The 23,283-nt window shown below is 49.9% G+C and overlaps 1 protein-coding gene across 16 annotated transcripts in view; it reads left to right on the forward strand.

Annotated features, from left to right (window-relative positions):
* Positions 1-17,468, forward strand: part of KMT2C (lysine methyltransferase 2C) — a 294,524-nt gene extending 277,056 nt beyond the window's left edge. For 12 of the 16 annotated variants that reach the window (XM_082662534.1, XM_082662546.1, XM_082662542.1 and 9 more), the window contains 13 exons: positions 1,187-1,365; positions 1,452-1,588; positions 2,452-2,701; positions 3,881-4,020; positions 4,448-4,555; positions 5,906-7,025; positions 7,969-8,105; positions 8,899-9,041; positions 9,278-9,446; positions 12,803-12,919; positions 13,269-13,342; positions 13,742-13,850; positions 15,510-17,468. In XM_082662534.1, coding sequence (XP_082518660.1) covers positions 1,187-1,365; positions 1,452-1,588; positions 2,452-2,701; positions 3,881-4,020; positions 4,448-4,555; positions 5,906-7,025; positions 7,969-8,105; positions 8,899-9,041; positions 9,278-9,446; positions 12,803-12,919; positions 13,269-13,342; positions 13,742-13,850; positions 15,510-15,602 — 2,776 coding nt within the window. In that variant the 3' untranslated portion in view covers positions 15,603-17,468. Of the gene's footprint in view, positions 1-838; positions 1,095-1,186; positions 1,366-1,451; positions 1,589-2,451; positions 2,702-3,880; positions 4,021-4,447; positions 4,556-5,905; positions 7,026-7,968; positions 8,106-8,898; positions 9,042-9,277; positions 9,447-12,802; positions 12,920-13,268; positions 13,343-13,741; positions 13,851-15,509 lie in introns of those variants that run through there. The other 4 variants (XM_082662543.1, XR_014297239.1, XM_082662539.1 and 1 more) reach the window with 4 other exon arrangements.
* Positions 17,469-23,283: the final 5,815 nt, after the last annotated feature.

Raw genomic sequence — 23,283 nt, forward strand, 5'->3', positions numbered from 1 at the left:
TTATTGATGTTTGCAGATGTCAGGATAAAAGAGCAGTAGTCACAGAGCAGAGCATGCTTTTGTGGAAGAGAATTTAAGGGCTGTCCTGTCCACAGTTTGTAACTCCTTTGTGTCAGTTCTTTAGCCCCAGGATTCTGATGAGGGAAAATCAGCTTCTCCTAGTAGATAGTCACAACCCAGCCAGTTAGATCCAGGGGAGGTTCTTATATATATAGCTCATCAAATTATTCTCTCTTCTTGGAAAATCTGCTAACCACCCTCTCTTTGATAAGACGCCATTGGACTAAGACCCTTTACTGTATAAATGAGAAGACTCCGGACCACGGGGAAGTGACTTGTCCAAAGTTAGAACCCAGCTCTTTGTTTCTCCTGGACCTTACCGCTAGATTCGTGCCGGAGTTGTCACTCGGGGGCAGCTGCGGGAGGCGGCCTCCCGGGTGTGCGTGTCGGGGCCGCCCGCTCCGGGGTCTCACAGGGACCCCTTGGAAGCCTCTCTCGGGTCTCCTGTTAATGCTGCTTCTCACAGCCTTCCTTCAGCCTGACGGCGTCTCCTCTGGGGTGGGGGGGTGTGAGACCCCAGGTTCTCGAGCTGCCGTGCAACGTTTAGCTCAAGACCACACTCGCCCTACAGCCCCATTTGCCTTTGTAACCTTTAGCTTCTTGGACTAGACCAGTCTCTTCCTTTTTTCACTTCACTTTGTCAGTTAATAAAAATGAAGGCCTATGAAGCCATAATGGCCAGTTTTTTTCCGTCTTGCCGCTGTAAGTAAACAGCAGCCACAGGAGAGTCTGTGCACGCGTGCCTGGGTGTGTGGTGGACTGCTCTTTCCTTTTTCAGCCACAGGAGTGTTCCCTAGTCTCAGTGATCTGGAGCTTTGCAAAGGTGTGAGTATCCATTCTTTCTATGCTGTGTTATAATCTGAACGTCTTCCTCCTTTGGCAGGTCTTTAAACTTGGATGCTAAAGCTTTAGTCAGAAGGAAACATACCATTTAAATTACTTTATAGTTAAACATATTTCTTATTTTTTTTCCCAAGAGATTTCCTGTTTGGCCCTGAACTGAATCTTTGGCTTCTCAGGTTATTGTCACTGTCCAAAGGTCACACACGTAGACAGGGCTGGGCTGGTGCGGGAAGCCCCCAGCGGCGGCCTTGCGCCTGCTGATGTGTATTTATTCTGCTCCCAGGACACAGGACCATGGGGGTGACCGGGACACGCCTGACAGTGTTGTGCCCTCGTCCTCTCCTGAGAGTGTGGTCGGCATGGAAGTGAGCAGATACCCAGACCTGTCCCTGGTCAAAGAGGAGCCTCCGGAGCCCGTGCCATCCCCCATCATTCCGATCCTCCCGAGCGGCACCGGGAAAGGTAGGGGGCGCAGTGCAGTGGGGGGGCTGGCTGATAGGAATGTTTAGAAAAGCTGTTAACACTCAACTCATCCTTCCTTTTTTAAGGGCTGGAATCTAGAAGGAATGACATCAAAACTGAGCCGGGCACTTTGTTTTTCACGTCACCTTTTGGTGCATCCCCAAATGGTCCCCGATCGGGTCTCATATCTGTGGCAATCACTCTGCATCCTACAGCTGCTGAGGTAAAGATGGACTGGCTGTTGGACGTTCTAGAATATTACCCGTTCCTAAAGGAGTGTCAGGTGGCTCACAGTGACACGTACAGCTGGGTCATCGCGGATAAAGGTTAGGGCTATTAGGGCTTGACTTAGCAGTCCCTTCAGACGTCTGCGCTGCTGTGAGTACTGGAAATTGGCCTCAGTCAAGACAGAAAGGGCAAATTGAAGTCAGATCTCATTGTTTTACTAAAGAATGTATAATGGTAAGAACTCTTCAGAGAGTTGATAACTATTTACACGTAGAAAATTAAGCAGTGAAGAGCTTTGTCAACAGAGAAAGTTTTCCAGAAGCACTATGTTCAGGAAGCAGCTGCTCATATCAAACACTAGTACACGGCTGAGGGTTTTCTCAAACTCTTAATTCTTGATGATGTTTCGTTGGCAACCAGACTCATAGCCTGTTGACAGGGCGTTTTGGTCATCAGCAGAACATAGCAGTGGTGTGTTCTCGTGGACTGTGTCAGACTTCTGCCCAGAGCTGGGGGGGGGGGGTCCACTTAAAGGAAGCTTCTGACCAGCTGTAAAAACCATGACAAGGTTTAACTCATTCCTTGAATTAAAATGTCTAAGATAGTTTAACGTTCTCTCAAATATTGAACATTAATTGGAATCCCTGTATGAGGATTTCTGTATGTGGAAGCTTTGTTTGGCTATGGGCCCATCAAAACCCTTCTTAGCCCCCGAGGATCTTAAGTCTAAATAAAAATGGTTGGATTTGCTTGAGGCGTGTGCACCGTGCGGATAGCACTTATCCTGACGTGAGTTGTTCTTCAGTGGTTCTCTGTGGCCTCTGGGCGGGTAATGCAGCATTTGCCGTTTTGTTTTAGAACATTAGCAGTGTTGTGGCTGCGTTCTCCGACCTCCTCCACGTTCGGATCCCTAACAGCTACGAGGTTAGTAATGCTCCAGATGTTCCATCCGTGGGTTTGGTCAGTAGCCACAGAGTAAACCCAGGTTTGGAGTATCGACAGCGTTTATTTCTTCGTGGGCCTCCACCAGGATCTGCAAACCCTCCCAGACTAGCCAGCTCTTACCACCTGAAGCAGCCTACTGTGCCCTTCCCTCCAGCAAGCAATGGTGAGCTGGTTTACAGTTTGTTGACCCCAGATTCGTTCTTGATTCAAAAGTTACGCCGCTCCTCTTTAAGATCTCGCTTTGATTTTAGGGGAGTAACAGGTCACGTGTTGGCACGCAGTCCTTGGTGACTTAGCCACCCCCCCCACCCGGGTGCTGTCTTCTGAGGCGTGACTGGACCTTTAGTGCCTGGGGCCTACGTCACACCCTCTTGTCAGCGCTCTGCTTACCCTTGAGCCGCGTTTGCTCTCCTGCGGCCTGAGCCTCCCCTCCCACTTAGCGCTGTGTCACACTGTGCAGACGAGGCCGCCATCTCTGCCCGTGTTCCTGGTCCCTTTCCTTCTGCGGCATCTCCGGGGCCCCTCTCTTCTGTAGGTGCGCTCACACCTTCCCCGTCACTGAAAGGTGGGCCCGTTCCTCGCACCTGTGTGGCATCCCTTCCCTCCCCATCTTCCCGTCTGGCCTCCCCCTCACCCCGCTCTCCCCGCCTCTTCGCTCCCCAGTTTCTTGGCCGTCTTGTTTCCGTCCTCACCTGCTCTTAGAGCCCAGCCTCTCCCCACGTCTCGCCCTTGAGCCACGCTGACAGTTGCTCATGTTGGGTTTGAACACTCAGCCTCTGGCTGCTCTGTCACCCTTGCTTTCTCCCTGCTTCTCCCTTCTGCCTTCATGGCCACGCGAGCGATGTGCTCTGAGATCGCCACACGCTTTCCAGTCTGCGTCCTTGCTCGCATTTTTATTTTGGCCCCGGAACTTCTTCATCCCTCTTCAACTTTCCAAATCACGCTCATTGAAGACTCTCGTTCACATACCTCTTCATCTTTCATAAGAGATTTCGTACCCTCTTCACCCTGGAGCAAAAGTATTCTCTCTCCCCCTACTCACTCTGCACTGAGACTGGAGACGAGCCTCCATGCGTCCCGGTTTCCCTCTGCACTTCTCACAGCCCAATGTGTTGTCCCAGCCGTGTGAAGATAGCTTCCTTTCTTTGTACCCCAGTGTCATGCACGTCATAGATGCCCCGTAACCACTGCTTAGAAAATAAGATTTTTATCAATTACTAAAGACTAACGTGTGGTAAATTAAATGAGCCGTATTGCAGTCAGTCGGTGCATACAGCTTTGCACCCCGGACCCCTGTTGTTAGTGGTCGGCTTTGTCGCTAATGAACGCCTTTTGTCTCTAGGCCTTTCTGGGTGCGCGGGCACTAGTCACGGTGTCACAGAAAGTGCGGCTCTCAGGCCACAGTGGTGCTGCCACTGTCATGTCGTCGTTCTGGGCCACGGCGTGAGGAAGCCGGCCAGAGACCCGGCCTTTGTGAGCAAGGTACTCGCACGTCCCTCCCCTGACCCCCGGGTCCCCGCCCGCCCCCGCCGTGCCTGGGCAGCGCCTGCTCCCGCATCAGGAGGAGTCGCTTCTGGGGCTCCACAGACGCCTCCCCCAGCGGTCGCCATCGGCATATGTTTCATGTGCTTGAGCTTAAAACCAAGTAGCTACAGCAGCCTGTTCGGGGGTCCGATGAGAGCCGCGTTATTTTTAAACGGTGAAATATGGAAAGTAAAGTTTATTTCTGCAAATGTAGTTTCTCTGTGGCTGAATTATTATATGCTAAATACTGGCTCGTAGTTACCTTTTTACTGCTTTTAGGATTGCTGCTTTCACTTTGAACAGAACAGACCCAGCCCCGTGCAGATCTTGTTCTTATTAGATCCCGACTTGTCGAGCTCCCCACACCTTTCTCTTTGCTTTTCAGGGCTCCCGAGACAGCTCCAGCAGAGCGGAGAAGGACATTGTCTTCTGTAGTAACAACTGCTTTATTCTCTATTCATCAGCTGCACAAGCAAAAACCTCAGAAAGCAAGGTAAGATGGGGACAGTTTCAGTCAGCAGTCTGCGTTGAGTGGCGCCTGTGTTTTGGGGGTGTGTCCGCTTCCCCCACCCAGAACTCCCCCCGGGGAGTCCGAGCAGATGCTCCCCGGGTTGGGGAGGAGTGCTTGGTCCAGGCCGTTACTGCAAACTAAGTAACTTGACCTTATTCAGCAAGAGTGGGCAGATTTGAACTATGTCTTAACAGGTCAGAAGTGAATAAAACACTACTATTAAAATCTGTAATTTTACTTATTTAATTACAAATACCTTAATTTAATCACAACTATAAAGTATTGCTTTAGTGATCTTGTCCCAATGGGAAAACCTGTTCACAACCACAATTCAGGTCTGTTCATGTATTTTGGGGCGAAAGTATCTGTCTTGTACCAGGTTGGAAAAGGTCTGTTTGTTTTTTGTGTGATTTAAGTGTATCTTTGGGTGTGTAGCTGATGTGGACGATACGTTTTTAACCGTTTGCGCTGAAGGAAGTTTTTCCCATGCTGTGATAGTCTCTCCTCCCTCCACATCATTGCTCTTGCGTCTTTCTCAGAAGAATGTTCTGGAGATTCTCATTTTTTAAAAAAGGCAGTAGCGCCCAGTGTAATAAAATTCAAGCTACTTGCCAAATAAATTTATACTTTGAAATATATCAGCCTAGATGAGAGAAGGAATTTTTTTTCCCACCACATAATCTCGTGAGTCCGTGTGCAGTGTCTGCCTGCTTCTGGATTTCCTGTGAGGCGCGTCTTTTTTCAGAGCTGTGTAGGGTGGGGTGCATGAGAAGGTGGGTTCGCTGTTGATTTGCTTATGATGACACTTTGTATCTTAAAAGAAACTAATGGAACTTCTGTCTCAGCTCAGCCCTTTCAGCAGTTGGATGGGAACCGGGCAACCTCTGAGAAAAGTTAAATATGATTTGTTTGTTGACAGGGGACTTCTTCCCCATCTTTCACACTTACGCCAATTAGTTAAGCCTAAGATGAACAAACAGGAATTTCAGTGGGTGGGACGAGCTCATAGAAAATTATGATCCGGAGTTCTTATTTGGTTTAACAAGAAGCTGTTCCGTCTTGTAAATTAAATTAGCTCCATGACATGAAAAGTTTTAAGAGCAGAATACCCTCCAGAGTTAGGGCTTTGCAGAGAACACACTCTCTCTCTGTCGAGACGCGAGCACCACGGGCACGCAGCACTGACCTCCGCCGTGCGCCAGTCCTCTTACTTACAGACCCAGAGCCAAACACCCTGCTGATGGAACCCTGCTGCTTGGCTTCTTGTTGTAGCAAGAATTGCCTTGGAGGCTTTGGAATTAACTCTTTCTCGTGTTTCTTTTTTTTGTGCAGGAATCCGTTCCTTCATTGCCACACTCGCCTATAAAAGAGACGCCTTCCAGAGCATTTCATCAGTACAGTAACAACATCTCCACTTTAGATGTGCACTGTCTGCCGCAGCTCCAGGAAAAAGCTTCACCCCCAGCGTCACCGCCCATCACTTTCCCTCCTGCTTTTGAAGCAGCCAAAGTGGAGGCAAAGCCAGATGAGCTGAAGGTGACGGTCAAGCTAAAGCCTCGGCTAAGAGCTGTCCACGGTGGGTTTGAAGACTGTCGGCCGACCACTAAAAAGTGGAGGGGGATGAAGTGGAAGAAGTGGAGCGTCCACATCGTGATCCCCAAGGGGACCTTCAGACCCCCCTGTGAAGATGAAATTGACGAATTCCTGAAGAACCTGGGCACTTCCCTGAAACCCGATCCCGTGCCCAAAGACTATCGGAAGTGTTGCTTCTGTCACGAAGAAGGCGATGGGTTGACAGACGGACCGGCGAGGCTGCTCAACCTTGACTTGGACCTGTGGGTCCATTTGAATTGTGCCCTGTGGTCCACGGAGGTGTACGAGACCCAGGCTGGTGCCTTAATAAACGTGGAGCTAGCCCTGAGGAGAGGCCTGCAGATGAAATGTGTCTTCTGCCATAAGATGGGGGCCACCAGCGGGTGTCACAGATTTCGATGCACCAACATTTATCACTTTACTTGCGCCATTAAAGCACAATGCATGTTTTTTAAAGATAAAACTATGCTTTGTCCCATGCACAAACCAAAGGGCATTCACGAGCAGGAATTAAGTTACTTTGCCGTCTTCAGGAGGGTCTACGTGCAGCGTGATGAGGTACGACAGATCGCCAGCATCGTGCAGCGGGGAGAGCGAGACCACACCTTCCGTGTGGGCAGCCTCATCTTCCACACGATCGGCCAGCTGCTTCCACAGCAGATGCAAGCGTTCCACTCTCCCAAAGCACTCTTCCCCGTGGGCTACGAAGCCAGCCGGCTGTACTGGAGCACGCGCTACGCCAACCGCCGCTGTCGCTACCTGTGCTCCATCGAGGAGAAGGACGGGCGCCCCCTGTTCGTCATCAGAATCGTGGAGCAAGGCCACGAAGATCTCGTCTTAAGTGACACCTCACCCAAAGGTGAGGCCCCGTCTGTAGGCTCCACCAAGCCCGTCACTCCAGGGTTAGGCTAATGAATGTTTTATGTCAGTATTTCCATGGTTTTCCTCACGTCTCTTTCATATTTTATCACAGCAGGTGTGGATTCTTCATTTACAAATGCAAGTCTTAACTTCTTTGTATTGTCAAACCTTGCTGTCTTTTTCTAAACACTTGCTAGAATTACTCTAAATCAGAATATATATTATTCCAACAGAGTTTATAAAATAAATAGGAGAATGATTTGCAGATAAAGGTTGCCTGTCACTTACATTGGGGACCCTCTTGTTAATGTCACCTAGAAGGTGGGAACCGTATTTAAAGCCATATTGTCTTATCTCAGGAGCATCAGATATTAAACAGATTTAGAGCCAGAAATGAGACTTAATTTCGGCCTCTAGGGTTAAGCCTAGATTGTCATTTTTAGTGCTGCAGAACTGCTTTTTTTTCAAGTTTAGCAGTTTTTTTTTAGAAAAGTATGAAAATGCTCTAAAGATAATTGCAATGAAAATACCGATTTCATATTTTAACTCTGGGAGAAAAGGATGTATCTACAGATACTACTTAATTGGATTAATCATTTGAAAATCTAATATGCTGCTTGGCCAGCATGAAAGTGAGTTAACTACTTGTATGAATTTCAGTTATATTTAACTTTCTTTTCCACTTCTCCTGTTTAATTTCCTTAATGTAACATATTCTTTTCCCCCAAACTTCATAAAGTCTTTAAAACTACTGCCATCCAATAAGCAGGTAATATACCAGGCTTGTTAGATCACTGCCCACGGGCTTTAACTTGGATCTGGTGAGTCTCCGTGAGCGGTTGGTCGTTTCGTTCTTGTTTTTATACTGTATCCTGTTTTCCTCTCTGTTTAGCTAAGAGCAAGTTTCTCATTAAAAAAAATATCTTTTTGTCCATACATAGGTGTTTGGGAAAAGATTTTGGAGCCTGTGGCATGTGTGAGAAAAGAGTCGGAAATGCTGCAGCTCTTCCCAGCCTACTTAAAAGGGGAGGATCTCTTCGGCTTGACCGTCTCTGCGGTGGCGCGGATCGCGGAATCAGTGAGTGCCGGGGCCGAGGCCGGAGAGCCACCCCCTGTCACACGACGCACCTTACTTAACACGGGGCTGTCACTCTCACAACACTTCAAGGTAGTGGTTTTGTCGGGGGTGAACTGCTGTCGCTCTGAAAGAAAACGAGGCATCGGTGAGTCGTAGGCGTCTCCGTGCTCACTTGGTGAGGCAGCTTACCACCCAGTGTTAATGGCCACTTTCCTGCCCGGGGCCCAGGGCTGGTCACCAGAGCGCAGTTGGATTTCACGAGCCCTTACTGTCTGATGCCTGCTTGTTACAAGCACGTGTGCCAGTGAGTCTACACACAGCGCTTTTGGAAAACTGCATGATTATAAGGTATTGTTCTCAAGAAAAAAGCCACTGGTGGGTTTTCTTCAGAGAAGCAGTGGACACCCCGAAAGCCACTGAGTACTGTACCCAGTTGCTTTCTTTGGTGGAGCCCTGCCTAAACGACATGCATCTGTCATGTCTCCAGAGGACAGTGTCCACAAGAAGCGTATTCTAGAAAAGACCTTCAGCACGAATGGTTTTAGGAGTTAACCTGAAGTTACAGCTGTGCTCCCAGGCCCCCGAGGGTGGTAAGCGCATCGCACACAATCAGGATCTGAGCACAGGCTGCTGCTGTCAACGTGGCTTGAAAGAGCCCCTTGTTACCAACATTTTGAAAATGTTGACAAGTTATTTTCATGGAATTCAAGTTGGGCCATCCTTTGGCCGGCTCAAGATTGCCTGTGCTCTTGATCAGGTGAGTTAATTTTTCGTTTATTTTGCTTCTTTCCAGCTCCCTGGGGTTGAGGCGTGTGAAAACTACACCTTCCGATACGGCCGGAACCCTCTCATGGAGCTGCCCCTGGCCGTCAACCCCACAGGTTGTGCCCGTTCTGAACCTAAAATGAGTGCCCACGTCAAGAGGTTTGTGTTAAGGTATTTTGTTTTGACTTCACATAGTACAGCCCGGGGGTTCCAGGCCTCTCAGGGGTTTTCTGTGCCTGGTCTGTCTGCTGCTTACAAACCCGCTGCCTCTGGCTGTGTCTGTGCGGCCGCGCCAGCTAGGCGGCTTTCCCTGTGTGTGCTGTCAGTGAGAACGTGAACCAGCCGGGCCCCTCAGAGGTGTCTCCGCTCTCCCTTTGTGTCCCCGTCGGCACGCCGTCGCCCCACAGGCCTCACACCCTGAACAGCACCAGTGCCTCCAAGTCGTTCCAGAGCACAGTCACCGGGGAGCTGAGCGCACCTTACAGCAAGCAGTTCGTCCACTCCAAGTCGTCGCAGTACCGCAAGATGAAAACCGAGTGGAAGTCCAACGTGTACCTGGCCCGGTCTCGGATTCAGGTGAGTGGGGCTTGGCTTTTGGGAGGAGGGGAGGTGGGCTCGGAGGGTGCTGGCATCCGGCAAATGAGACAGGAGTCCACGGGCCGCAGGGAGAGAAACCCCGCCAGCCCGGGGCGCCGGCCGCTCCGTCCGTGGTCTTGGAGGGCGGATGCTTTACTCCCCCGCGTGGAAGGGCGGCTTCTGGACGTCCTCTCTGTACCGCTTGATGAGGGCTCACGGGGCGCGGGGAGCGCTGCATCTTCCACACGTGGGACCCGCGGTGCGCTCACCAGGGCTCTTTCAAGGCACTTCTGAAAAATACAAACGAAAATAGTTTCAAAAGGTGCCCAGTTTCAGAAGCTTCTCTTCATGAAATCATCGTGTAGTTTCTGATGGATAGATGGTGGAACACCTTACAGGTAAAGCCATCTCTAGGCTAAGCACACTTCCTGAAGAAACAAATGTCTATGTGGCATCTCCCCTTGGAGGCCCAGGATGGAGTTACGAGCTCTCACACTGCCAGCGTCCTCCGTCTCAAAGGCTGGTCACCCTCCAGGCTCTTCATATCGCTGAGCAGTGTCACCATCTCCTAACTGAGTGCGCTGGCCTCACTGCCCCAGACCCCAAAGCATCATCAGTTTCTGCTGCCTTTTTTCCTCCCGGAAGAGTTTCCCCAAATCCACTCCCCGCTCTGCTGCCTGTTCTAACCGCCCGTCTCACCTGCAGGCACTGCTGCAGGCCTGCCTGTCCCCTCCCGTGCAGTCCCCTCAGAAGCCAGGGCGGTCCCTTCACATAGAAACCTGACTTACACGTTGTCTGTATTCATTGACGTTCTTCTTTCTGTAGAAACTTTTAGGATCTACTCTTGATTCTTGATATTTCGAATTTTTACCAAAATGGGCCTGGGTTAGGGTCATTTTTATTTATTGCTTTCCCCACTGGTGAGCCCTTTCAGCCTGAAGCAGTGTGGCCATCAGTCTGAGAAATGTTTTTGTGTTAATTCTTTTGCAGATTCCTACCTCTGTTTCTCTCTGTACACAAACATTAGATCCCTGAGACCCGGGATCTCACAGGGTGGACCCCAGACCGTCAGCACCGGCATCAGCTGGGGGTTTGCGGGTTTGGGGTCCCCAGCCTTACTGAACCTGGCCCCTGAGGTGGGGCCCGCAGCGGTTCTGGTGCCGCCGGGGAAGGCTTCTGTCTCGGGTCTGCCCTCCTGCTGTGGCCTTGTTTCTGGTTCCTTGTCCTCGTCTTGAGCTGCTTCTGCCTTATCTGCTGTCTGCTCTTGATCTTTTTATCTGATACCTTTGCTTTCATATTACGAATGCAGGATCTTCCTGGTCTTTTTGTTGTTGCCTCAGAAATGGAGCCTCAAAAGATTCCACTCGAGGCAGTGGTGTCTTCCTCCTCCGCTCAGTTCCTTCCCCGTTTAAAATGTTCCCAAACAGCTCGTTCACTCTGACCATCCCTGGTCTTCAGTCTTGGTTTTGCTCCCTTACGTCACGTTAAGGGTTTCTTAACTACCTGCGTTCAGTCTGTCATCTTTAACCCGAAGCGTTTTTGAGAGTTTTTGATGTTTGGTCACCTTTTTTCTTCCTCCATCCTGTCCACCTCCCTTCCATCCACCTCCCGGGTAATCATGTTAACGACCCAGTAAGTGTCCTGTGTCTCTTCCCTGCTCTTCTCTTAACACTACCTACACATCTGTGTGCGTATGGAAGAGTGGGATTGTCTTATCTACGCTTTTCTGCGTCTTCCTTTTCTCACTAATCTTTACACCCCTCGGGAACAACTGAGGTAGCCGCCATTCTTCCTCTTGAGTGTCTCTGTGATGCTCCGTGATGTTGATGGACTGTAATTAATGAAACCATCCCACTGCTGATGAGCCTGTATTTTGTTTACAGTCCTTTCCCACAACAGTGTTGCCATCAATATCTTGTACGAATATCCCCATGTATTGGTAACTTCACTTCAGTGGTGTGTAGGCCCCAAAGTGAGATTTCTGTGTTAGAAGTACATGTACTTTCATTTTAGCAGACATTGCCTGTTTTCTAAAAAGGCTGTAATTGCCCACTTCTTCCTGCAGTGTATGAGCCTGTTTTTCTTGTTTTCCCGTTGGTAGTGTTACCACCATTCTGTATTTTTGCAGCCTGTTCCGCGTAGACCGACAGTGTCACCTCGGTTGCAACTCTTCGTGTTTGCCACTTGGGTCTGCTGTTCTGTGAACTACCTTTGTCCGTTGTGCAGTTGATAAGAACTTGTGCTATTAGGCAAAGGATGTTTTGTAGGGGAAGATACCTACCAGAAAGTATGGTGTGTTTGTTCCTATAAGAGTTTTAATTTTTATATAGTCAAACGTATAATTTTCTGTAGCTTCTGTTCTTGGTTAAGACTGTAGGTTGCATATGTACTTTCTTAGATTTTTTTTCTTTCAGGAATTTTATTCTTTATGTTTAAGACAAATTTATTTTTTTTCCATTGAATAACCAGTTGTGGAAGCACCATTTAGTATTGGGTTGGCCAAAAAGTCCGTTGGGTTTTTCTGTAAGAGTTGTGGAAAAACCCAAATGCACTTGTTGGCCAACCTAATAATGTATGTAACCCGTCCATCTTAAACTGAGTTTTAGTGCCACCAAACTACCGTACGTTAAGTTTTCACGTGTGCCTGGGTCTATTTGGATTCTCTGTTCATTTCCACTGATCTTCTTGTCTCTTATACCAAACTGTATTCATCTCCATACAGATTCTTTCTGTGTGTTCTAGTTTGTTCAGCTCTGAGTCTCATCTGGAATTGAAGAGATAAATTGCATAAGTGGTTTTTTTCAGAAGTTAATTCAATTCACATACCAAAATTTCTAACAACAGCACACCCTGTACTGTGTGCTCCCAGGTGGTGCTTGGTGAGGACCAAGTCTGGTGGGGATCTGGTCAGTTTTAGCTTGAGAATGCAGAAACTCAAATTATAATAATCCCTTATAGTTAGCCCTGTTTCTGTTCTGTAAGCGTATTGTTATGTCAGGTCCTTTTAGAAATGGTGGGATTAAAAAAACAGCAGAAGCCATTAGCCTGTTGAGTTGGTGGGATCTGGGAGTGATACTGCACACAAGATAGGAGAGCCAGTTAGGAGCAGTGCCCAGCCAGTCAGCAGCACCACTCTGTAAAAATGCCCTAAGAGTTTAGTGTCGAAAAGTTACAAAGACAAGTAGGTGAGAAGATTGTCCAGTGTTCAGGGTTCAGGTGAGAGTGTGGTCAGTGAGAAGGTCAGGTGAGTTCAGGTGGGGTCTTCAGTGTGGCTTGGCTTTGTGCGAGAGAGGCTGCAGGCCAGTTGCCCCTGGAAGCCAAGTGGTTCTGAGGTGTGTACACGTGCGTTTCCTCAGGGGCTGGGCCTGTACGCCGCTCGGGACATCGAGAAGCACACCATGGTCATCGAGTACATCGGGACCATCATCCGGAACGAAGTCGCCAACAGAAAGGAGAAGCTTTACGAGTCCCAGGTGAGCGCGCACCCCTCCTGTGCCGTCCGACAGCTGCGGCGCAGGCCCGGATCGGACCGTCACGCTGGTGGGAGTGCAGTGTCGAACAGAGCCACGTCTGGATTTTTGTATTTTCTTCCTGTTTTTTTCCGTCGGTCTTACTGTCAGCGAGGATGTGGCTGGATTGATGCGCCTGGCTTCACAGGCCACCTGCCAACGTGTTGGTTCCGTTCACAGCTTGTAGACGTCACCTGACGGGCTGGCGTGTTGTCCCCGCAAGTGTGACCGGGGTGCGTGTCGGCAAAAGTCCGGCTTCGCCCCCTCACATGGACGGGAACGCAGAGGGGGTTCTGACCTCTTTCTCTTTCAGAACCGAGGCGTGTACATGTTCCGCATGGACAACGACCACGTGATCGATGCCACGCTCACGGGAGGGCCTGCAAGGTGAGGGGGGTCTGAGCGGGAGGCGCGATGGGGCGGGGTCTGAGCGGGAGGCGCGATGGGGCGGGGTCTGAGCGGGAGGTGCGATGGGTCAGTGCGCTCACTGGGGCCTTTCAGTCATGGAGAGAAGTTTTATTTAAAATTGTATGTGTGGGACTTGCCCGGCGGTCCAGTGGTTAAGACTCTCCGCTGTCACTGCCAGGGCCCCAGGTTCAGACCCTGGTCGGGGAACTAAGATCCCATAAGCCGTGCAGCCAACAACAACAACAAAATGTGTATATTCTATTAATGGACAGATAGAAATGTAATTAGAAAAAGTTTTCCCTGTGAGCTGAAAGGTTTCTTTTTAAAAGCTTCTTGCAAAGTCTTACAGTAAGTCGTTTCTGAAACGGCGGCTTGCAGGTACATCAACCACTCGTGCGCGCCGAACTGTGTGGCCGAGGTGGTGACTTTCGAGCGAGGACACAAGATCATCATCAGCTCCAGCCGGAGGATCCAGAAGGGAGAAGAGGTAAGCGCAGGGCCGCACCGTGCGGCCCCTCCCCGCGGGCGGCACTCGACTCCTCTGTGCACGTGATCCGCTCAGTGGTTTGCAGTCCTTCGCTGCTAGCAAGGCCCTCCTCCTGGAAGGTCAGCCTCGGCCACCCTGCACGTCACGGTCCGACAGTCTTTGCCCTGCAGATTCCGCGTCCCCACGTCGCTCGTGCGAACGGGCTCCCCTCGACCCCCGTGCTGTCCGTTCGGCTCGGTGACCCTCTCTTTAAAATGATGCCCGTCGTCAAGCTCATGGCCGAGAATATCACGGGATTGGTGCCTCGTGGTCCCCGGGGTCATCGTGGCTCACGTGAGGTCACCCTGAGGCTGTAGGCGGCAAATCTGGGGGTCCCCGCGGCGGCTCTCACACTCAGGGCCAGTACAGGCTTACAGGCTTTCCTACCAACAGCTTCTTAGACAGTTTGGCGGTCTCGTTAGGTGTTCTTCCCCTTGCCCCACGCATCACTTTGGCCCAGCACGTCGCCTGTTAGGATTGTTATTAGTCTTGATCGCCTTGTTTACGTTTCCTGACTCTGTCACAATTGTGACGAGCACGCGTTTCGCCGTACGCTCCGTGCCTGGAATCGGGGTGTCCTGGGAAGCGGCTGCCACGCGGTGTGGGTTCCGTGGGGAACCTCCCCTGTTCAGGGAGGGAGGCGCCTGAGGCTCTTGTCTGGGTTTGAGCCCCCAGCCCTACGTGAACAGAGCTGTGAGATTATACTTGTATTTTTTGGTCCTCTTTTTGGAATGTGCTTTTTTTAAATCAAGAATTGACCCGAGGCCTATTTTGCACATCTCACCAACTTGAGTGAATTAGAGAAAGGATGTGAGGACCCCAGGGTGGTGTCACGGCGTGGGGACAGATGGAGGCTCGGCAGTCCCACGCCCTGCTCGCGCCCCTCCGGGTGGGCCGCGTAAGCCCTCCAGCCTGTACTTCGCCTTACGCGCGAGGAGAAACAATTCCTCATGGAGTTCCTGTAAGAACTCAGTAAATACCGGTGTGTTCCCTTCTGGTGTAGAAGGGAAGTCTTTGCAAATAGTGTCCTAGGGTGTTTGATTCAGAGGGACCTTGGCCATGTCAGGTTTCTCAGGGGTCGGGGTCCCGGGGTGAGGCTTACACCGTGGGAATCACGCAGACCCCTGTCCACCCTGACGGCAGGGTTGATCTGAGATATTAACGATAATGCAGTTGCGCCTAAATAGAGCAACGTCTTTTAAATATTCTTGTACGTGAGGAAAGATGGAGGAGAAGGATGTTCTCAGGCAAGAGCGATTCATCTCTGCCCATCTCGTTGCCCGTCCGGCAAGAAAGGGGCGGGGGATGGGCGGCTTGTCCCACCCAGGGCAGCGGGCCCGGCACCGCGGCGCGCAGTGTTGGAGACACACCGGCTGCCCTCGCCGTCTCCGGCTTGGCCCCAGAATAGTGCCTCCCGCTTGCCTCGGGCCCCGCGGGATCCCCCGGAAGAGCACAGCCAGAGAGTTCCGCGACTTCCTCTTGAGGTTCCCCCACCTCCCCACCTGAGTCCCACGGCCCCTCGACGCGTCAGGGCTTCCTTTAATTCCGTCCGTCTGTGGGCTGGCTGTGCGCAGCAGGCAGAGGGAGGCCTTTCTCACACTGTGTCTTTGCTGTGGGCAGCTTTGCTATGACTATAAGTTTGACTTTGAGGACGACCAGCACAAGATCCCCTGTCACTGTGGCGCTGTGAACTGCCGAAAGTGGATGAACTGATGCGTTCCCCGCTGTCTCAGAGGGCGGCTCGTCCCTAGGAAGGAGCGATTCAACACAGCATTTGAATTTCGCAGACGGAAAGAGGTTTTTGTTTTCTGTTTCGTGGCTTTGTGGAAACTGGCTTCTGGGAGTCCTGATTTCCTCCGTGCTTTTAGGTTAGAGGAGCACCGGAGAAAGCCGGCCGAAGCAACTTTCCCGAAGTTGCTGAGGTTAAAGAATTACAGAATGGTCCAGCACTTTTTTTTCTTTTTCTTTTCTTTCTTTTTTCTTTTTGAGGGTGGGTTTTGTTTCGTTATGCTTCTTTAGTCTCACTAAGGAGAAACTTTTACTGGGGCAAGAGCCGATGGCCGCCCTGCCCCGCCCCAGGGCAGAGGGCCTTCCTGTGAATGTAAGACTGAAATCACCAGCGAAAGGGAGACGTCCAAAGTGCTGGCCACCGCCTTATCTGAAAAAGGGGCAGGCCCTCTAATTTAAAAGTTTTTAAATAAAGTAGACACCACTGAACAAGGAATGTACTGAATGACTTCCTTAGGGATAGAGCTAAGGGATAATAACTTGCACTAAAATACATTTAAATACTTGATTCCATGAGTCAGTTTATTGTAGTTTTTGATTTCTGTAAAATAAGAGAAACTTTTTGTATTTATTATTGAATAAGTGAATGAAGCTATTTTTAAATAAAAGTTAGAAGAAAGCCAAGCTGCTGCTGTTACCTGCAAAACTAACAAACCCTGTTACTTTGTACAAATGTGTAAATATTTTGAGAAAAAATACAGTATAAAAATAGTTATTGACCAAATGCTACCAGGCTCTGCAGCAGCTCGGGTGCTTATAAAATGTTCATAGGGATGTTACAATATAATTTTGTTATTAAATATGCCATTATAATTATGTAATAACCAAAATTTCAACCTAGAGTGTTTGGGGTTTTTTGGAAACTACGGTCTGTTAGTACTTAATTGTTTTATACACCTTACTTCTCATAGAACAGAGTGTATGCTATGACTACAACTTTTATAGCCGTTTTGGTAATTTAAACTGATTTTTTCATATTATATTGTTGCATCCCTACTTCTTCAGTCAGGTTTTTTTGTGCTTACAATTTGTGATAACTGTGAATAACTGCTTAAAAATACCCCCAATGGAGGCTGAATTTTTCTTCAGCAGAAGTAGTTTTGATTAGAACTTTGTTTCAAGCCACAAAGAATCATGTAAACATACTAGGATCATGTAGCAGGAACTCTAATCTAACTCTCTAGTCTTCTATTTAACACAAAAATTTGAAAAAGGAAAAAAAAAAAAAAAAGGAGAGATGTGACCATGCTTGCAGCTGCAGGACCCCGGCAGTAGGGTTTTGGAAGATGTAATTTTCAACTGTGTTTGTATGAACAGTTTGTTTACATTTCTTTAATAAAAAAACACACTGTTTTGTGTTTGCTTGTAGAAACTTAATCAGCATTTTGAACCAGGTTAGCTTTTTATTTTGTACTTAAAATTCTGGTACTGACACTTCACAGGCTAAGTATAAAATGAAGTTTTTGTGTGCACAACTCCAGTGGACTGTAAGCTGTTGGTATATTCAGTGACGCAGTTCTGAACTTGTAATGTATATGGCATGGTGTATTTTTATCTTACAGAATAAATCAATTGTATATATTTTTCTCTTGATAAATAGCTGTATGAAATTTGTTTCTTGAATATTTTTCTTCTCTTGTACAATATTCTGACATCCTACCAGTATTTGTCCTACCGGGTTTTCGTTTTGTTTTCTGTTCTGTATAATAGTATCTAATGTTGGCAAAAATTGAATTTTTTGAAGTATACAGAGTGTTATGGGTTTTGGAATTTGTGGACACAGATTTAGAAGATCACCATTTACAAATAAAATATTTTACATCTACAAAATGCTGCCTGAGTCTCTCTGTTGGCGCTCTGATCACAGCTTGGAAGCTGACGAGCACTTGAACTTCACCGACAGCCTGGCCCAACCTTTCAGAGTGACTGGTGTGTGGACGTGATCAACTTGGTTCTCTCCCTTTTCAGATGAAGAGTTTAGACGTAAGTTCTAAGGGGGCTGCTAAGAATTGAAACTGCTCAGAATCCCACACAGTTTCCTACAACAGCTTGTGCTTCATGAAGAGCCTAAAACAGCTTCAGCACTGCGTGACTTTACAGAAGGTCTCCAAGCCCCCATCATCTGACCACTGCTTTTAAATGCCCGTCTGAAACGCCTCCCGTCTGTGAAGTTGTCCATCTGGACGCGGCTGGACACGGTCACGTCTGTGCCGGGCCGTAAAGCTCTTGCTCGGGGCGGCCTTTCCTTGGACCTCACGCTCGATTTCTCACCGTCCGACACACGAGGAAGGAAGCTTCAAGGCGTCGCCGCGCCAAGGCTCAAAGAGGCAAGCGGGTGCTTCCGGCCGTCAGCTCTGCTGACCTGGATGGATCCGGCCTCCCAGGGAGAGGGGCGCGGGCCTGGGGCCGAGGAGAAGCGGAGCTCGCGAGTCTGCAGGAGGAAGCGGCATCGCGCAAAGCGTCTGTCGCACCAAAGCCCGGTGACAGGCGGCTGTCTCCGTAGGGCCAGCCGGTGCCTCAGACCCCAGGCGCCCCTTGCAGTGGGCCCTGCGGTGACACTGGGGCAGGAGCGGCCCCGCGGCCCCAGCTGTCAGCTGCCGCCGTTCCCTTGTTCTTTGACCACACACTCAACTCACCTACTCAGTGCCTGGAAGGACCAGAACGTGACACGGGTCCCTGCGTCACTGAGCTTGTAACCCGATGGGGACACAGACAAAGACAGGTGGTTCTTGAGCTGGCGATGGAGGAGGGAGGTGGGTGGGGGCCAGGAGAGGCCGCCCTGAGCAGCGAGGACTCAGGGCTGGCGGGACCCGTCCTGTTCCTGCCACAGTGGCTGGACCGGCACACGCCTCACCCGTGGTTCCTCAGGGTTCTCGAAACTTAAGTGATCTTCTGGACTGAGCCCACGGTCTCCTTGGTAGGAAGGGGGAAGAGCCCCTTCTCGCTGTCGTCGTGTCCCCCACTCCCGGTTCTCTGGGATCCCTGTCCCCCTGGCGTGTGCACCCGGGCTGCCGGAGGCGGCGGGGGTCTCGCTGGGCTGCATCTCTCTCTCCCAGGAGGGTGTGGCATTTGCCGCGCCGATGCAGCCGAGGCCTCCGGGGTCAGGTTCATGGCTCTTCGCTGCGGTCCAGACCCCCCCGCCCCGGGCAGGCTCCTGACTGGGCTTCTGACGTTCTCTCACTGCAGGTCAGGGTTCGCGTATTTGAAGACTTCCTTATGGCCCCAGAAGTTCTTTTAACCCGGTTCTTATCGCAGCCACTGAGGTGGGAAGTGTCTCCCCTGTGTTTCTTTGGCTACGACCGTCACCTGCTTTGCTCCATGAAAGTCCCAGCAGGCGCGGCACCCGCTGGCCCTCTGCTCCCCCACCCCCATCCCACCGCCGCTGGCCGCGCGGCGCTCCCAGGCCTCTGTCATCAGCCGGCTTGCCCTCTGCAGCCCCATCGAAACCTCCCCCTCCTCCACGCGGTGACAACTTCCCAAGCATCTGCCTCCTTCGCTCCAAAGCCAGGGACGGTCGGCAGCCCTGTCGCTATTACAGCAGCTTTTCCTGTGACCAGAAAAGCTACACTTCCAAGACTCGGTGTTTAGCTTCTTCTTCCCCAGAGCTGGTCCACCAAGATTTCCTAACCCTGGAGGTGGCGCACTGCGATAGGCACCAACCATCTAGCTGTCCTCTGGGGCCTCACCTGCAGGACAAAGCGACCTGCCACCTCCTGCCCCGGACACGTGTGTTCAGGCCCCTGTGCGGTCTGCCTAGACCGCTCCCCCAGAAAGCCCTCCCCGCCCCCGTGAGCGCCGCATACGCGCAGAGCTTTAGTCTTTACTTGACAGTCTCACCAGCTGAGATCAGTCTTTGAGGGCAGGGACTGGCACTTTCAGCCCGAAGGAGGAGAAAGAAGAGCAGGTGTGTGGGTTCCTCACCTCTCCCTCCCCACCCCCGGCTTCCACTGGGGCCCAGCTGACCCCCTCCTCCCCCCGGCACAGGCGCAGCGTGCTCGCTGACCCCCTGCCCCCAGCAGCCCCTCCATCCCAGAGAGGGGCTTCCAGCTCCTGGAACCCAGCTGACAGAGGAACAGAGATGGTCAGTTTCTGAAACAAAGTGATACATTATTCTTGACGGTGTAGATTAATACCTGTGTAAAAATATTTGACGTTTTGTAATTAAAATACCCTTATTTTTATTAAAAAATGTTTGTGTTGGGATAACGGAATCACTAGATGTCAGACCTAGAGATCCTGTAGCTCAGTGGTTTTCAATATTTTTAAGCAACAGAACGTTTACAAAATTATTTAGACCTTTATTCTAAGTAGTATTTGCACGTGGTGAAAATTCAAAATGTACCAGAAAGCACATAGTAAAAGCTAGGTCTCCTCTATGCCGTGTCTCTCAGCCAGTTTCCCCACCCACTGGAAACCACTGCTACTGTTTTCCTGCAGATCCGTCCAGAAATATTTTATGTGTATTCAAGCACATTCACCCACAGACACACACACATGTATAAAATGTCCATGTTTATCCTTAAAAACAAAAGGAGGGAGGGGTACAACAACCAAAACAACAAAACTAGAAGATGTTTAGGTCGTTGACAATTTTTCCTCATGAATAATGCTGTGATGGACATCTACAGGTATGTACCTCAAGTAAACTGCATTATAGCAATTTACTGGACTTTTAAATAAATGTTTTATTTGGGGATAATTTTAGATTTACAGAAAAGTTGCAAAGATAATACGGAGGGTTCCCAAATACCCCTTGTCCCGTCTCCCCTAATGTTAATATTTTATAGAACATTCTTTTGGTCGAAATGAAGAGATTAACCTTGGTGCGTTCCTATTAAGTAAACTACATACATTGTTCAGATTTCACCAGTGTTTTCAGTCACGTCCTTTTTCTGTTCCAGGACCCCATCCAGGCCACCACACTGCATTCGGTCACCGTGTCTCTTTGGTCCCCTCTGGTGACAGTGTCTCAGGTTGGCCTTGCTTTTCATGACCTTGACAGTTCTGATTTGACTGTTTCATTCCTCATCATGTTCACGTTTTCCTTTAAAACTTTCAGCACGTTTTTATAAGAGCTATTTTTAATAACCGTTGAATGCTAATTCTATCATCTCTTTCATTTCTGGGTCTCTAGTTAACTGATTGTTCTTTTTTCTCCTGCTGACACAGGTCGCGTTTTCTTGCCTTTTCCACGTCTAGTGATTTTTGCTGGATTCCAGAGTCTGCGCTTCCACGCTGAAGGCTGCATGGTGTTGTGTTCTCATTCTGGCAGCAGCTAAGCTGCTTCAGCGTTGGTCCCTCCTTTTGAAGCTGCTCTCCAAGCGTCCTTAGGATGAGCCTTAACTAGGCCTCACTGCTGAGGCCTGGCCCTTTGGGGGAACATACGGATGCCCCTGTTACTCAGCGCCGTGTCTTGGCTGCGGTGATCTCTGGAAGTGGTTCAGTTCATAGCTTCCCAGGACTCGTTCTCTCCTTGGAACGTGTTCTCAGCTCAGCCTCGTGGGGTCACGATGACCTGTGAACAGTGATGTGGCCGGACTCAAGCAGAGACCCTTTCTCTGTGTGCTCCCTCCGGCCCTACATTCTGTGCTGCAAATTCTGGCCCCGTTGGCCTCCCCGAGCTGTTCTCCGTCTCAGTTCAGGGTGGAAAGCTGGGGTGAGGCGAGGCTCACCTTGTTCCCTGGACACTGTCCTGCAGTCCTGTGATCCCGTGTTTGAAAAGAGTCGTATTCTGTATCTTTTCCTACTTTTCTAGTTGTTTACCCCAGGAGGACAAGCCCAGACCCCACAGATGTAGTAATTTTCTCATTTCTTTCTGATCAAATTTTTTCCTTCTCATCAAATTCTGTTTTCTTTAAAGGCATTATTTACCATATTTCTTTACCCCTGCTGTGTTCCTTTTATTCATTTCTGAAATTTCTTTTAATTTCAGAATTTTGCTTGAGTTCTGTCATCTGTGGGTTTTCAAATTCTGCTTTATGTTGTCATTTCACACAACTTACGTCTTCTAGTTCGTTTTGAACGAGTGTTACAGTTTTGATGGATTCTGGGAGCCTGTCTTCCTGGTGTGCTTTCATTCTTTCTTCCCCACGTCACCTCAGCTTTTTCCCCTACTTGATGCAGTGGTCGTAGGACCGGGGCTGCAAGTACAAAGACTGTCGACAGGCATGTTTTCTAACTATGCTTTTTGTCTTTGTTTCTGTTGTATCCTTTATGTCAGAATTCCTAAGGGCCTGAAGGGACAGGATGTGCCCTCACCCCCATGTGGCAAGACGGGGACTAACAGTGAATCCAGCTTTATTGCCTGGTGCTGAAGCCAGCCCGCTCGTTCTGCACACTGGGTAACCGGACCCTCTCTGAATGGGAGTGGACTGAGGGGCAAGGACTTCCCAGACTAGTATTGCTTCCTGCAGTGTAGACCAGCACAGTGACCGAACTGAATGTCCGTCCCTTCTAAAGGTGGGAAAAGTTTGGGTATAAATGAAAACAAGGGAAAACAGTAGCCGAGGGTAAAGGAGTGAATAAAGGGTTATGTGATGGGAATCTAATATTTCATTAGCACCTTGAGAGATGGTACCAGATGCCTCAAAGGGGGAAGCCATATATGGCTGGGACCACTCGTGCTTTTGGAACCTGACTGGACTGAATAGAAGCCTGCAAACCCGGGTGGCCTCACCCTGGGAGATTCTCATACGATATGACGACGGACTGGATGGTTGCTAAGGACTGAGTGGTCCAGTAACGTGCCATGCCTTTCGGCTTCTGTGGTGGTTTGGCTACTGGGGATCCACGCTCGAAGACCGGGGGGTAAACGGCGCTACTGCGATTTGTAATCAATGCATTTTTGGTCTCTGTCCCCATTTCTGGCAGACATCTCCTGAAAGCCTTGGAATAACGTGGATGATGAGAACGACAAAGGTGTCTTCCGTTGCGTGCGTGAACAGCGTGGTAGCGGCTGCCGGGAGTGCCTGGCCGCCGCCTCCGCAGCCACGTTTGAGCTGTCCTTCTTCTCCGTTGGACCGCTCCCACACAATTTTTATTCTACTCCCAGCGGTTTCTCCCCAGTCTGGGGCCCTGACCTGGAAAGAAGCCGTGGCGGGAAGTTTCCAGAGTTCAGAGGCACTGGGGCGCGTGGGCCGCCTGCGCTGCTCCCGGCTTCGCTGCTGCGCTCAGACTCACCACCGTGTTTCCAGCTGATACCTGTTCCCGATTTCGGTCTCTTTCGTGCTGGGATCCACCAGTGCTCTGTTGCTGCTGCTTCCTTTTGCTTTCTGTCTGTCATGTGCGTGGCAATAACACAGGGCTTACAGCTGTTAGTTTGTTTCCCTACCCACTTTATTTTAGAGACGGTGAGGCTACCTTGTCACCTCGTTAGTTTGAAAACGTTATCCTCGGGTCTTTGGTTTGGCCGTGTAGCTGCTCTGACTGTACGTGGGTGTCGACTGGGGGAACATCTGAAAGCTGTGCTGCAACGGCTTCTCTGCCATCTCAGAACCCACATCAGTCTTTTAGCCATTTTAATGGGTGTGAAGTGGTATCTGACCGTGGCTTTACTTTGCATTTCCCTGATAACTGTGACATTTAACACCTTTTCACAGGCTGAGCC

Source organism: Grampus griseus, assembly GCF_964374135.1.
Source record: "Grampus griseus genome assembly, chromosome: 9".
Taxonomy (NCBI): domain Eukaryota; kingdom Metazoa; phylum Chordata; class Mammalia; order Artiodactyla; family Delphinidae; genus Grampus; species Grampus griseus.